Below are 15330 nucleotides of genomic sequence, written 5' to 3' on the forward strand. Positions count from 1 at the left end.
TTTTTTTTTTTTTTTTTTTGACCTCTGGGCTAGAGTTTGAATGTGTTGTTGGACCACAAAGAAATATGGGCCATTATTTGGGTCCATTTCCAGGGCCTGTTTTGCAGGATTTCGAACAATTGCTCGCAGTTTATAGTGACTACGTGCATAAAAAATATTGTATAATATTGTGTCATAAAAAAATTAACGTATAATATTTTTTTAGTCGTAATAATTTATTTATATATTTTTTAAAGGTAATAACGATTATATCATATTCGTTTGTTTGATAATTAATAAATAAATGGTTAATTGAATAAAAATAGTTGGCTATAATGGAGAATATAGGAATTAGGGGCCAACTTCCAAGATATTTAATATTTCTTTTAGGCGATCTTCAACCTATATCGTCTAAAAATCTATTTGGTGTAAATTCTGAACTAGAATAATGCAGTTTCTGTATCAAATACAATTTTCATCTCCAACTCATTTACTTCAACGGGAAATATGCCTTCAGTCCCCAGCCGTCGTTTTTTTTTGTGTTCAGTCCCTGGGTACTTTTTTAGTACCACATTTCCACATGAAGTGTACCACAATTTGTATGACATAGTACAACAATTTTGTGGGTAGGGAGTGAACTCAAAGAAATGTTTTGATTGGGGATTTTTCACCAACTTCCCCTTACTTCAAAGCATATATTAAAAAAATATATTATTAGAATATTCTTTTTATTTTACATAAATTATTTCTTATCTTTTGTTAGTATCTATTTATAAATTTAACAATATAATTATAATTAATATTATTATTATAATTATACTTATATTTATATTTTTGTTGAAAATTGTGTTGTTGCTAAATCAAATCTTTTATCAATTATTTGTATTTATTAGAATTAAAAACATCACAAATAAAATTTAAAACTATAAATCTATTTATAAATCTAATAATATAAGTATAAACCTTTTGAGTGGGTCTCATGTGAGACCGTCTCACAGATCTTAATCCGTGAAACAGGTCAACCCTACCCATATTCACAATAAAAAGTAATACTCTTAGCATAAAAAGTAATATTTTTTCATGGATGACCCAAATAAGAGATCCGTCTCACAAATACGACCCGTGAGACCGTCTCACACAAGTTTTTGCCAAATCTTTTTTTGTGTTTGAATTTTTTTTACGGATTGTATTGTTATATTAAAACATTGTTTAATTTTACTTGTCAATTATATAATATTATTATCTAAAAATAAATCATTAAAAAATACTTATAAAGAGATGCTCTTAGTATTTCTAATTAATTTTAAGATACTAAATAAAATCCACATAAAATACTAAAATAGTGATCATATGGTCTTCTTGCTTAATTAAATAGTAGTAACCATCACTGATGAATTAAATAGCTGTAATGTGGTTGTGATAAAATAGAGTATCCATAAAAGTCCAAGCTGTTTTTTTTATATATAAATAACATTTTTAAATAAACTAAAAACTAGGTAATGTGCAATTTTTGATTTTCATATTTCGAAAGAATTGGACTAACTCAACCACAAAAGCTAGTTTAAGAGGAGAGAATTGTCTAAGTTCATAAATGCAACTCTCACAGATTTTATTTAATCGATGTGGGACAACTAACAGAGATCGGCGGTAATATGAAATTAACGAAGAATTAAATGATAGTTAACGAAAAACGATGAGGTTAAAAATTTGTGATAAAATCAAGGGAAAAGTCAAAAATAGAAGAGGAACTTTGAAAGATTGGGAATTGATTATTAAAATAAAATTGGGAAATGGCATTGTTTTGTATAGGAAGCCTGAAATATTAAAAATCGACTATTAATTTTAAACTCTTAGATATTTTTGGTTTTGAAAAATTAAACATATAGCAGCTGGCTGTCAAAATTCGATGAATTGATGGTCGAATTTAATTAGGCCGTTTGGTTATTTTGGATATAATAAGGATTTTGCCTAAACTTTTTGTAAAACCCAAAAATATGTCGTTTGTTGTATCATATTTAAATTTCAATCAATAATGTCTTCTCAGGTGAATTTTGTATTTCTGTAAATTAATTTCATTAATGTCTTTCATATTTCGCTACTTGTGCCAAAATATACGATACAATGGACCAAACCCTTCTCTATGTCTCGTAATTATGTTCCAATACTTTAAAAAAAATTTGAAATTTTGATCTGACATATTTGTTTTTTAGTAGGTCTCTTGTGAGACGATCTCACGAATTTTTATCTATGAAACAGGTCAACTTTACTGATATTCACAATAAAAATAATATTCTTAGCATAAAAAAGTAATACTTTTTCATGGATGACTCAAATAAGAGATCTGTCTCACAAAATACGACTCATGACACCGTCTCATACAAGTTTTTGTCTTTTTTTTGTTTTTGAAATTTTATTAATTTTTACGACACTGATTTGTATTTTACATGGTCATTATGTGTGCAACGCTACATAACACTTTGCGATAAAAAAAAGCAAATTTACCAATTAAATATAATTAAAAAAACCATACAGCATAATGATTAACATCACTGTTGGCATTGGGGTATAAAGTTGGAAGGGTAGGGCCTTAGTTTGCATGTGAGTCTCCATTAAATATGAGTTGTCCATCACACTAAACGTGAGTTGTCTCTTGTATGACTGCAACGTGAACTAGCTCACATGATAATCCCTATTCCTAATATTTTGTCCCACTAATTTCAAATTTATACGCTCAATCTTTTTTTAGTGAGATTCTTGATTAAATTTAAGGGGACTATAGATCAAGTTAGCTGGACATTTCAAGTTACTTTCCTTTTGTTACTTACTCAAAATTAAAAATTCAAATAGGTTTTATTTGAATTTAAAGATTTCAAATTTTTAATAACAAATTTATTAGTTTGTTTGGGTAATTCACGTGATAATAGAACTCAGATACCAATGAGTTATTTTTTATATGATTTTTTTCGGATGAAATGAAAATTGTATTCATGTAACATGAGAAAGATTTCTCATTCCTTAGCTGGAAAAAAACATGTGGCTATGATATAGGAATTAAGTGGAACAGAATTGACCGGTTAATAGAGTCGTGGAAACGCTTATTTCTTCTATATTGCAATAGAACAATATGTTACTGTTGAAATAGGTGTAATGAATTTCAAATTCAAATCGAAACGCAAACCATGGTGTTAATGTTGGAAGATCGATTATCGCGTGAATGAGACATGATTTAAATTTGGGTTTGTCCAGAATAGTTAGATGCTAAGGCATCAAAGGGGATGAAATTTCGGAGAGAGGGGTTTTGGTTCTCTGGAGCCGTTGGGCATAAGCTACATGTGCATAAAGTCGCTTTCCGCAAGAGTCGAGATAACGGCTACTTTTTCTATTTTAGCCCGTTGGGTTCCCTAGTAGTCAGTAGATGATAATTATGTGTGAGTAAACCTATATATTTTATTTATTAATAATTAATAATTAAAAATTATGTCGTAAGTTTTGAAAAATATCTGTTATTTTTTTAAAAAATAATATTTTATTTTTTTAATATATATTTTATGCACACGTTTGTATTATATGATATTTTTTACACAAAATCAAAATATTATATTAGAATTAAGAATCATAATTATTTTATATGATTTTATTAAAATCAATTAAATAGTTATTTAAATAGATTGTTTTTTATTGTTTTAAAGAATATGATTTTTAGTACATTTTTTTTCTAGATAATGGGTGATACAATTGTCGTTTTGAGAATATATCGTGGTAATATAATATTATAATATATTATAAATATTATAAATTTACAATTAGAAAGTTTTCTAATTTAACGTAGAACTGATTTGCATGGATACGGGAAATTTTGGCTAACAATCCAACATAAATTTTGTTATGATGTGTTTTTAGGTCTAAAAATAATAAAAGAAAAAAAATGAAAGAACAAATTATAATGCTTTCCTCGTTTTAAAGTAAAGATGACGGAGTAGGTTAATTGTTTAAAGTAGCAATCTCTACCTAACACGTTAGGGATGACCTTTTACCTCGCGATAGACGCAATAAAGACAAATGCTACGATTGATTTAGAGATAATTATTGATTTATAATAATTTGATTTTTGAAATATGGAATATTCATCAATTAAATCCAATTTAATTTTCAAATTAAAAAGAAAATATTCAAAATAATTATTCGAAATCGATTAAATATCTTAGTAAAACATTTAAAAGATATGCAAGTTGAATGTAAAAATAGTTTGGTTGAAGCATTTTATCAGACACTTCATATATAATATTTTGATATTTGAAGAACACATAAAATGATTTAATAATACATCTTAAAAACAATAACAAATAAATAAATGCAATAAATAAATAGATACAAATTTGTTTATGGATGTTCGGAGATTAACATCTCTTACGTCACCCTTTCTTCCCTCATTGGAAAGGATCCGTTTGTTTTTGAAAAAGAATTTGAAATTGACTTTTATCTTTAAAATGTTGTATTTATAAGCTCCAAGAATGATATACACGTTAGACACAAGAATATGAATGTTTGTAAAGATTCTGAACGGTTTCTGACATTGAAATAGTAATTTCCGCCTTGCTGGACTTTTTCCCCGAGCCTAACTGATGACGTCTGCTTAAATAAGTCAGCTAGACTGAACCAAATTGACGACGTCTGCATAAATTAAGTCAGACTTCTTCCAGCCTGTGCAAAACTGGTAGTTTAATCGTCATTTATCAACATCCTAAACTCGTAATGCATACTGAATCGTTTTCATATAGATAACCGAGGTGATCAGGTTGACCAAAGTATCGCAATTGCTCATGCCCAACTGATTGTTGTTTTCCTTGCAATCAGTTTGGTCTTGCAACCATCTGTTTAACTAGATAACAGTCGATTTAGCCAAACTGACATGAAATATGATTTATTCCAAATTGAGCTTCTTGTTAATTAGTTTTAGGTCATTTGTATCATTGAGATTTGAGATATCATCAAAACACTACAACTCACCAAATTTTCAGTTTGGCTAAATTCAAGTTTCAACTTCTATCTTGAGTTAACAACTTTCATGTGGGGACCCGGACGCTAATCATGTTCTTAATCGTAATCGAGACTAATTAATCAATTATAATAAACATGGTCTAACATTTTTTTTAAAATATAATATCAAATACGGAACGTAATGGAATCACTCTACTATACATATCAGTATAAAAGTAAAGTACAAGTCTTGTACTATTTACAATCATTTACAAACTAAGGTTCAACTACTAAATATCAAGTGTTGAACCCTATATCAGATCAAGTCCGTAGTCTCCACTCTAATCACGATCTCTCTCTTCATCTCCTCGACCCTGAACCTATCCCACCTGTTGTCATGCACACATACAAACACGACAACAGCCGGATAACTCCGGTGAGACTAAATCCCAGTATAAATCAACGAAACATGCAATCATATAATTAATAATAAGCATGAAGCAGATACCAGATATATATCAAAATCTGAAACATAATTAATATCAAACTATCAATCATACTCGTGACTCCACGACTCAGACTAGACTCAATCCTAGTCTAGGGATCCCGGTTTCCAGACGTTGGTATTCCTATATCGACCAACAGTAATAGAAGAAACTCCGATTCTATCCACGTCGATATAACCAAACATCCAGTGTCTTGACCTATCCGTCACAGACTGTGGCACTATCGCCAATACACTATCTTGTGACATCGTGCAATGTGCCCGTGGCGATCCCGCCACTATCAGGTACTTCTGTCACAAGATCACTCGTCTAATCTTCGTCTAACACATGCTCTCTATACATCAATAGAACAAGCATATCAAATCAAATCAATGCAAATAATAACAAATAGTATGTGATTTAGGGAAACACAAGTATATCCTACTTGTGTCGATCTCCCAATACCACATTGACTTATACCTTTCGTTTGTAGTCTCGGTCTGAAGAAACGGAAGTTCTGAACTCAAGATTGTCTCTGTAAATCTGAAAGGACCTATCGAGAATAATAATATCAACATTCAATCTCAATTTACTATTGAATCTGATTAATCTGAATTTAATTCAAATCATCGGCATAACGGCACAATCTCAATATCCCCGTAAATACCATATCGACAGCTATCAATTACAAATCATAACCCATATCCGATACAATCTGTAATCAATCAATAATCTAAATATGTCCAATATCAATCAATATACTCTGAAAAATTATAACAATTCCATACTTAATCTGTTTCTCAATCTGACTTCGATTTTACGATGTCTAATATGTCAAGAACCTCATATATGAATCATATCCGATTCTGGCAAAATCATAATTTCAAGACATATCAAAACGTAGTAAAACTTACGTCTAGTTGTAGCTTGCGTCGATAGGAACACAATACTGAAGTCGGATTCAAGATCGGACAGACGGATCTTCCGCAAACTTCAAATTTCTACAAGAAAAAGCGTAAGGATTTTCACCACTTTCCTCCTGAGCTTTTCTCGGTTACTTCTGAATGCTAAATGAGACACTTGCCAATTTGATATATATATATATATATGTATGCGCGACTTCATCCCGTGCATGTGCGCGCAACGTTCGGTTCTCGCATCTTAGCCCTTCGGCAGCTCGCGCATATGCGCGTGCAATCTCCGCGCATGTGCGTGACATGCTCTGGAAATCAATTATGGCTACTGGACATCTCGCGCATGTGCGCGCTCCCCGTCGCGCAGGTGCGCCTACTTCTCTGGAAATGCATCATGGCCACTGGACTCATCGCGCATATGCGCGCGCTCTGCCGCGCATGTGCGCGTAAGGTTCTGTTCCGCACTTAAGCTTCCTGTGTAGCTCGCGCATATGCGCGCCCTCATGCCGCGCATATGCGCGAGACCTACTGGTCACGCAACAAGCATACCCATGCTATTCCACTTCCATTTTCGTAGTGATCCGACTATAATCAAATCACTATATCGATAATTAAGCTCAAATTACCGTAATAAAATTTCAGGAATTACATTTTATATTTGATTAAATATATTAGAAATACAATAATTTTTTTATTATCAAAAATCAAAGTTGTTAGAGTTCTAAACCCAACTGACTGTATTAGAATTGCTTAATCCCATCTTTTAGAGTTGATTTTTTCATTTCTTTTGTTTAAATTGATTTTTGTGAAATTTAATTTTGAAGAATTTATTAATTATATGATAATTCTCAAAATCGGATCTAAAATTTAAGAATCCAATTATATGATTGGCTAATTCAAAGATAAAATTGCTCTATGACTAAATAATATGACGAAAAATAGATATTTTGTTTCCGTAACATTAAATCAACTGATTTCGTTACAATTGTTTTAATGATCTTCGTTTTTTTTTTTTATAAAAAATTCGAGACAAGTGTTTTTAAATCTACTCATTTAAAATAAAGCAGCCTATATACTCCAAATGCCCAAATATTCTTATGTTTGATTATGTGAAATTAAATAATCCAAAACAAGCAAACCCAAACGATAGGATTAAAGAATTACTACATTAACTTTAAAATAGTTATGACACTCTGTTGCAGATAAGAACAAAACACAAAACATTATTCAGAATCAGACAGTATCCATCTGTGCTTTTCTGTAACACTCCACTACTCCCCCCTCCCCCTCCTCCTCCCCCAAGAATTCTAACCCCACTAATTCTTTTAAAAAAATTAGTTTAATTCAATAAACTAAAAGATTAGCTTAAATAATCATGTCAGCACTAGTAACAAACTTTATGGAAAGATAAAGCACTACCCTCCACTTAATTCAAGTTCCAACTATAAAACAAACATTGCGGATAACATTTAGCCACTCCACCACCACCTTTGCTTTAGTATTTTTTCAGAAAGTGAGCCTTTTTTTGGCTAAATTTCATTTGAGCTTTGTATTCTTGAATCGATGGCGGAGGCCAAGGAGGAAGATGTTAAGCTAGGAGCCAACAAGTACACAGAGAGGCAGCCATTGGGCACGGCGGCTCAGACGGATAAGGACTACAACGAGCCACCACCAGCCCCTTTGTTTGAGCCCGGGGAACTGAAATCTTGGTCTTTTTACAGGGCTGGAATTGCGGAGTTCGTGGCCACTTTCTTGTTTTTGTACATCACAATCTTGACTGTTATGGGGGTCAATAGAGCACCGAACAAATGCGCATCTGTTGGTATTCAGGGCATCGCTTGGGCCTTTGGTGGCATGATCTTTGCCCTTGTTTACTGCACTGCTGGTATTTCAGGTGAGTTTTGTGTTCTTTCCGTTTTGCTTTCTGGGTTTGCTAATTTGGCTTAGATCCAGTCATTATGGTGGAAGGTCAGCATTTTATATGACTAAAGTCTGAATCTTTACTGCATTCTTAAATCTTTGTGCATGATTTTGGGATCTTTCTTGTTATGTAACCCTGGATCTTGGGTCATAGGCTGTTAGTAGATCTATCTAGCGAAATAAAGTAGAATGTTGATAATGATTTCAACAATTCTTGCCTAAAGCTTCTCACCTCTACTTTAATAATGTAATTTAAGATTTATAACGACTAAAACTTCAATATTATTCGAATCAAGGAGTAAATTCTTCGTACCATTGTGTTGAAACAGGGGGGCACATCAATCCAGCTGTGACCTTTGGCTTGTTCCTGGCAAGGAAGCTTTCCTTGACCAGAGCTCTGTTCTACATCGTGATGCAGTGCCTCGGAGCCATCTGTGGTGCTGGTGTAGTGAAGGGTTTCATGGTGGGACCTTACGAAAGACTGAAAGGTGGCGCAAACATGGTGAGCCATGGCTACACTAAAGGTGATGGTCTTGGTGCTGAGATTATTGGAACTTTTGTTCTTGTGTACACTGTGTTTTCTGCTACTGATGCCAAGAGAAACGCCAGAGATTCGCATGTTCCTGTATGTAATCCCTTTCCTTCTCTAATCTTTTGATTTTTCAGAATTCTTAATACAAGTGATAAGAAAAATGAATCTTTGAGGTAGCAATAAATTATAATGAATTTACTTGATACGTTCAGTTATAAGTACAAAGATGAGGTTTTTAGAAATGTTGGTCTGATCGATAGGCGTTTTACCGTTACGATAAATTGTTACAAAACCCTCCTACTACTACCTCTGAATACTGAAGAATATGGTAAAGATGATCTTTGTTCAATATAGGTCGAGTCGAAGCTAATATATGATCTGTTAAGCTTACTTCGTAATTAATTGCGACTATCTCTGCAGCTTTTGGCTCCTCTTCCTATCGGATTTGCTGTATTCCTTGTCCATTTGGCCACTATCCCCATCACCGGAACCGGCATCAATCCTGCTAGGAGCCTCGGAGCTGCCATCATCTACAACAAATCCCAGGCATGGAACGACCACGTAAGAATAATGTCTCATCTATTGTGTGAATCAATTTGAAACGGAGCTATTGTTTATGATTGATTATTGTTTCTCAGTGGATCTACTGGGTTGGTCCCTTCGTTGGAGCTGCTCTCGCTGCAGTTTACCACCAAATCGTGATCAGAGCCATCCCATTCAAAAGCAGCAGGGCTTGCTAAATTTAGAAGCTGCGCACGCACGCCGATTGTGTTATGCTAATTATTGTTGTTTATGTAATTTGTGTGTGTTAATTTATGTGTAAATTGCGACTCATGAAGCTATTGATTATGGGGTTTGCTGCAAACTAAATCTTGAATGGACAGTATTATTATTATATATGTGTGTGAGGAGTTTGAAAGCCTTATTCTGATTTATAAATGCTCAATTTTTTAGCGTAGAAATCAGGCCATTTCCTACAATTTGTTTGGATGCCTTATTCTGATTTTTTAGCATTGAAATCAGGCCATTTCCTACCCAAGGTTAAGTTTGTACAATTTGTTTGAGCCCAATGTCCATTATTTTTAAATGTTTTGTGGCTTTATTTGAGATTTGGATGGTGAAAATCTTTTGTAATTTCTTTTTCTTTGTTGATGGTGAAATTTTCTTGGTAGTTTGATGTATGTTGTTTCCCCCCGAAAATAATACGTACAAGGCATGTATTGTAATTTTCGGCTGAAAATTAAATGTGATGTTTCTTAAAAACTTATAGTTGAAGCAATATTATGTTAAAATATTTATCTACATTTGAATAATTTTAGAGATTTTATAATTTCAATTTTGAAAATTATAATTGAAAATATGATATGAATTTTGAATATGAAGTTTATTAAGAAGGAGAAATTTTTTTTTAAAGAAATTTGAAAATTATAATTGATATGACTTTTGAATGAGAAGTTTATTAAGAAGAAGATATCGTTTTGTTTAATATATATATATATATATATATAGATGATAAATTTATAATAAAGTTTGAAATAATCATCTCAATTATTTGGTTTTTGTAAATACTATTTAAATATTAAAATAAAAATTATGGAATAAAAAATATTTGATAAGTTTTTAGATCAGAGTTTTCGATCAATTCGAAACATATTATGCAATAACATATAAAATGGTTATTGTACGAGATTTTTGTGAATAGTGTTGGAGACAACCACAATATATATATTGCGAAAATATTTATTTTTAAATTTAATTTTGAGAAAAAAACGTGTTAACAGGAAAAAACGATCCACGTTTTAAAAATATTTCAAATAAAGCATATTTAAAAACGAGTGGTACTCATTGAACAAACATCGACTAAAATTGATTAGGATTTAGACATTAAGAGTAGATAAGTAAAGCTGATCATGGTTCTCAAAAGTCGTGAAAACAAAATAAAACGAACAAATCTAAAATTGTGCACCATTAGCAAAGTTTTCAATTGTGAATTGTCAATTTTTGTTCTTAGTTTGTATATTGTCATGCTCCGAACTCGGGTTAGTCGACACCGACGTTGTTTAACAACCACACAATTGAAAACAACAAGCATCGTATATCAATGTCTAGCCAATCAACTTATAAATCATAATCGACGTTGTAAGGCCCGAGATTTTATCATTTTACTCCGATTATTTAATTTATGAATTTTGGAATGTTGAGTCATATTCCATGGTTTTAAAATTTCATAGGATTGAAATGGAATTAAAAAGAGTTATTGGGGGCTGAATTGCAAATAATGAAGAATTCAGGGGCTAAAGTGCAATATTGGATTTGAGTGGACACTTGTCTTTGCCATGTGTTTTGGATGTATATAATTTCATCTCCTTCAGCAATTCCAGGGAAGAAAATCGAGAATCCCATATAAATTTCCTCAAGGTTCTTAATAGCTTAAATATTTGATTTTGCATGCACCGGTAATCCGAATTTTGATCCGAACACAATTCTGTGATTCTCTCTTCGACATCTACTACAGGACGTAAGTTTTATTGATTTCTGATATGATTTGAAATTATGATTTTGGTGGAATTGTTATTTGATTATTATTATGGGTTCTGGTGATATCAGTAATCGTATGTTCGAAGTCATATCGAAAAACAGACTGTTTATGCAATTGTTATGATTTTCAGAATTTATATGATTGAGATATACAGATTTGGTACTGAAATTGCGATTATTGATTAATTATGGATTGTATTGGCTATTGGTTATGAACTGTAATTGATATCTCGAGTTGTTGAGTTACCGGGGACATTATTTTAGTGTCGTTATGCCGTTGATTTTGAATCCGATTAAGAGTGATCAGAACATATTTGATTTGGATGGTATATTGATATTGTACCTGTCGATTATGTTATTTCAGATTGTATTGACTGCCTTGAATTCAGAACGTCCATTTCTTCAGACCGAAACTACAAAAAGAAAGGTATAAATCAATGTTAAACCGGGAAGAATGACTCAAGTGAGTTAGAACTTGAGTTTCTCTAAACCACATACTTATTTGCTATTGTTTTCAGTTATTTGAATTTATTGCATTGATATGCTTGTTCTATTGATTTATAGAACGCATGATTTAGACGATTGGTCTTGTGACAAAGGTGCCAGATTGTGATAGAGTAGTCACTGGCCCAGTGCACATTGTCACAGAGGAGTAATTGGCGGATGTGCCAAAGTATTTGACGGATAGGTCTAGACACTAGATGTTTGGTTTATATCGATGTTTGCTTAGGAGTGAAGTTACTTCTATTGCTGAGATTCGATATAGTATGCCAACGTCTGGAAAACCGGGATCCCTAGACTAGGAATGAGTCTAGTTTGAGATGTGGAGTCACGAGTTTCTTTACAGGTTTATATTGATTCATGTGTTCAGATTTGATACATGTTATTGATATCTATTTCATGCGTTTCTATCGATTATGTGATTGCATGTTTTGTTGATTTATACTGGGATGTATTTCTCACCGGAATTATCCGGATGTTGTCGTGTTTGTATGTGTGCATGGCAACAGGTGGGACTGGATCAGGGTCGAGGAGATGAGGAGAGATCGTGATTAGAGTGGAGACTATGGACATTGATGTAAATAGGGTTTGAACATTTGATAATTAGTTGTTGAACTTGAGTTTTAAATGGTTGTATGTTGTACAAGACTTGTACTGTTATACTGATATGTATATTAGATGAATTCCATTACGTTCCGCACTGTATAAAAAAAAATTTAGACCCAGATTAATTAATTTGATCCAATTATTCCAATGACGATTAAGAAGATGATTAGCGTCCGGGTCCCCACAGACGTTGTCTTGACAACGTGAAAATTTTCAAATTATAAATAAAATTGTGGAAGCGTCTTACAAACTTGAACTAAATAAAACTTAGAAAAAACATAATTAAAATATAATTCTTGATCACTCTTATTATCAATCCCAAAATTAGTTTTGTTCTTGTTCCTCGATTTCCTATTTTGACCTATCTGGGGAGGGTAGAGTAAGGGATGCGTGATATAGTCGTCATTCAATAAGTAAGGGTCATTCGACCACATTCATAACAAACACACGTGATCTTTGAAAAGCAACATATCATGCATAACATATTTCGTATAATATATATCATAAGCATAAACGTAAGCATAACTTGGGCTAGGCACTGAAATTCCTCTACTTTCTATGGTTTAGTGATATCAGTCCCTAATTTTAACTCCTCTAAGGAGGCGAAGCTGTATAACTGTTACAATTTCCCCGTGTAAGAGCTATAAACTTATCATACGTTAAAATTCCCTCTCATATCCAGTTCAATCCTTAAAATACCAAAACATAGAGTATTGTATTACAAGAAGGGAAAAAGAAGAGTAATGCTCGACCGAAACTTTCAAAAACGAATGTAGTTATAAACAAAATTTATAATGTTAAAAAAATTACACTTACGTTAGTATTGCTTGAATAATCCAAAACTATAGAAGAATCACGCAAACGATACTTCGAAAACGTAGCCACACTTAGGCCAAAAAATCAGTCGTATTGCATAATTATTTGTGACTTATTGCATCGTTAGATCGAGCTTAACTTGGACAGTACGTTCACAAGTAAGTCAAATAAATTGAGAATAGAGATTGTGTTTAAAAGTCGTTTTAACCTGATTATGGATGAAAAACCGTAGGTATATTATTCTCAACTATAATCTGAACAATTTTCTTGTGAATACTATATACAAAAAAGTAACTGTTGGATTTAGCTGAATTTTGGATATGATGTTTGTAACATATGATAATGTATTCTAAACGATAGTGATCGGATTTAAATAGAATTTTTTGGCCTGAATGTAACACTCGAAAAATAGACAAAACTTTGCCTTGCAAAATCTTTGAAAATGTTGCAGCACTTGGGAGAAGATTTTCGAAATATAGAGTAAATTTGAATGTACAATTATTTATAATGGGGGAAGGTATTTATTGGTGGTGATGTAAAAATTTTACCATAATTCGGTTGATATTTCTTCAATAATTTTGAGATAATTCTTCAACACATATTACATTACCTTACCAAAATTTGAAAACTTGGCGCCCATGTATATGCAATTTTCGAAATTTATATTGGACTGAGAGATTGATTGTAGATTGCTTTTTTGTACAAGTTCATAACATACTTAGATTGCATTGAATTTATTAACTTCCTTGTTGACCGAAAGCTGTGTAGCATGTAATATTTTTTTTCTAAATTTGATTGATATCTTATACTTAAATTTCAAAATTCTTGAATATATTGTACTAAATTTGCGAATTTCATATATTTAGAAAATTCTAATACCATGTATTATTTAAAAAATAATTAAATGCTCAAAAATCGTAGTTCTCACATATATATTTCAAAATAACCCGAAACAATTTGTGGGAATGTATGAAAAGACAAAATTGGAAAAACATAATGTCTTATGTTTATAAAAAAATAGTCAAACTTTAAGCGAACATCTATTAGATAGATTTATATAATAATTAAAATAAAACAATATATTATTTAATTTAAAATCATAAAAATTAATCGTTAAATTTTCAATTTTCAAAATTTTAATTATACCCTGAATCACATTAGAATTTTTAAAATTAATTTTTTTTCGTAATTTGCATTAAAAATTACAAATTTATTATAATTATATTAATATAATTTAAATTAAAATAATATTTCACTAAATATTTCATATTAACTAATTTATTAGATAGACTTTATGCAATAACTGAAATTATATTATATAAAATATAAACGTCTGAAGATAACATTTTTATTATGAATCGCTAACTTTTTGTCTTTCATTATATATATTTTACAAAAACGCTAAAAACTGATTTAGATATTTATTTTTTAAAAAATAAATTATCAAGATAGGACAAAAATGAGAAAAAGTCATATATTTTTTGAAATAACGAGAGATATATGAAGATATGAATTAAAACTATGATAAATATTTTAATATTTATATATAGATTTTAGATTTTTCGTTTTGAAAAATTATAACTGAAAAATGATACATTTTTTCGAATAAGTTGAAAGAAGTTTATCAAGTTATTAGGACAATAAAAGAGAATTAAAAATAAATACCTGTTTTTAAACATATAATATAAATCTGATATACTAAAATTTAATATGTTAATGCATACGTACAAATATATTTGTCATATTAACTTCGAAACGAAACAAAAAAAAAACAGATGTAACATTAATTTATTCAAATAATTAATTTTTACCAAAACAATATTTTTCCACACGCATACTCTTTTTTCCTAGTAATCTAAAACGATCGGATATATGAGTTGGCCACATGTCTTCGTAACTTGTAGGAATCAAATAATGACTTTGAGGTTTTATTGATGGCAACAAAAGTTTCTCAAAGATTGAATAAACTTTTTTTACTTTTTTTTTCTTCACTTGCTGCATGTGCATTGGTTTAGGGTCGGAAATAATATTTATTTATTAAATAAACAATATTTGTATACGA

At 31.2% G+C, this 15330-nt stretch overlaps 1 protein-coding gene across 1 annotated transcript; it reads left to right on the forward strand.

Moving 5' to 3' along the window:
* Positions 1-7811: 7811 nt before the first annotated feature.
* On the forward strand, positions 7812-9704 carry LOC140980961 (probable aquaporin PIP-type pTOM75). The gene is made up of 4 exons (XM_073447105.1): positions 7812-8249; positions 8605-8900; positions 9228-9368; positions 9446-9704. Exons 1-4 carry the CDS (start codon positions 7919-7921, stop codon positions 9545-9547), a joined length of 870 nt encoding a protein of 289 aa, XP_073303206.1. The 5' UTR covers positions 7812-7918; the 3' UTR covers positions 9548-9704.
* The last annotated feature ends 5626 nt before the right edge of the window (positions 9705-15330 follow it).

Source organism: Primulina huaijiensis, chromosome 7 (assembly GCF_012295235.1).
Source record: "Primulina huaijiensis isolate GDHJ02 chromosome 7, ASM1229523v2, whole genome shotgun sequence".
Classification (NCBI taxonomy): domain Eukaryota; kingdom Viridiplantae; phylum Streptophyta; class Magnoliopsida; order Lamiales; family Gesneriaceae; genus Primulina; species Primulina huaijiensis.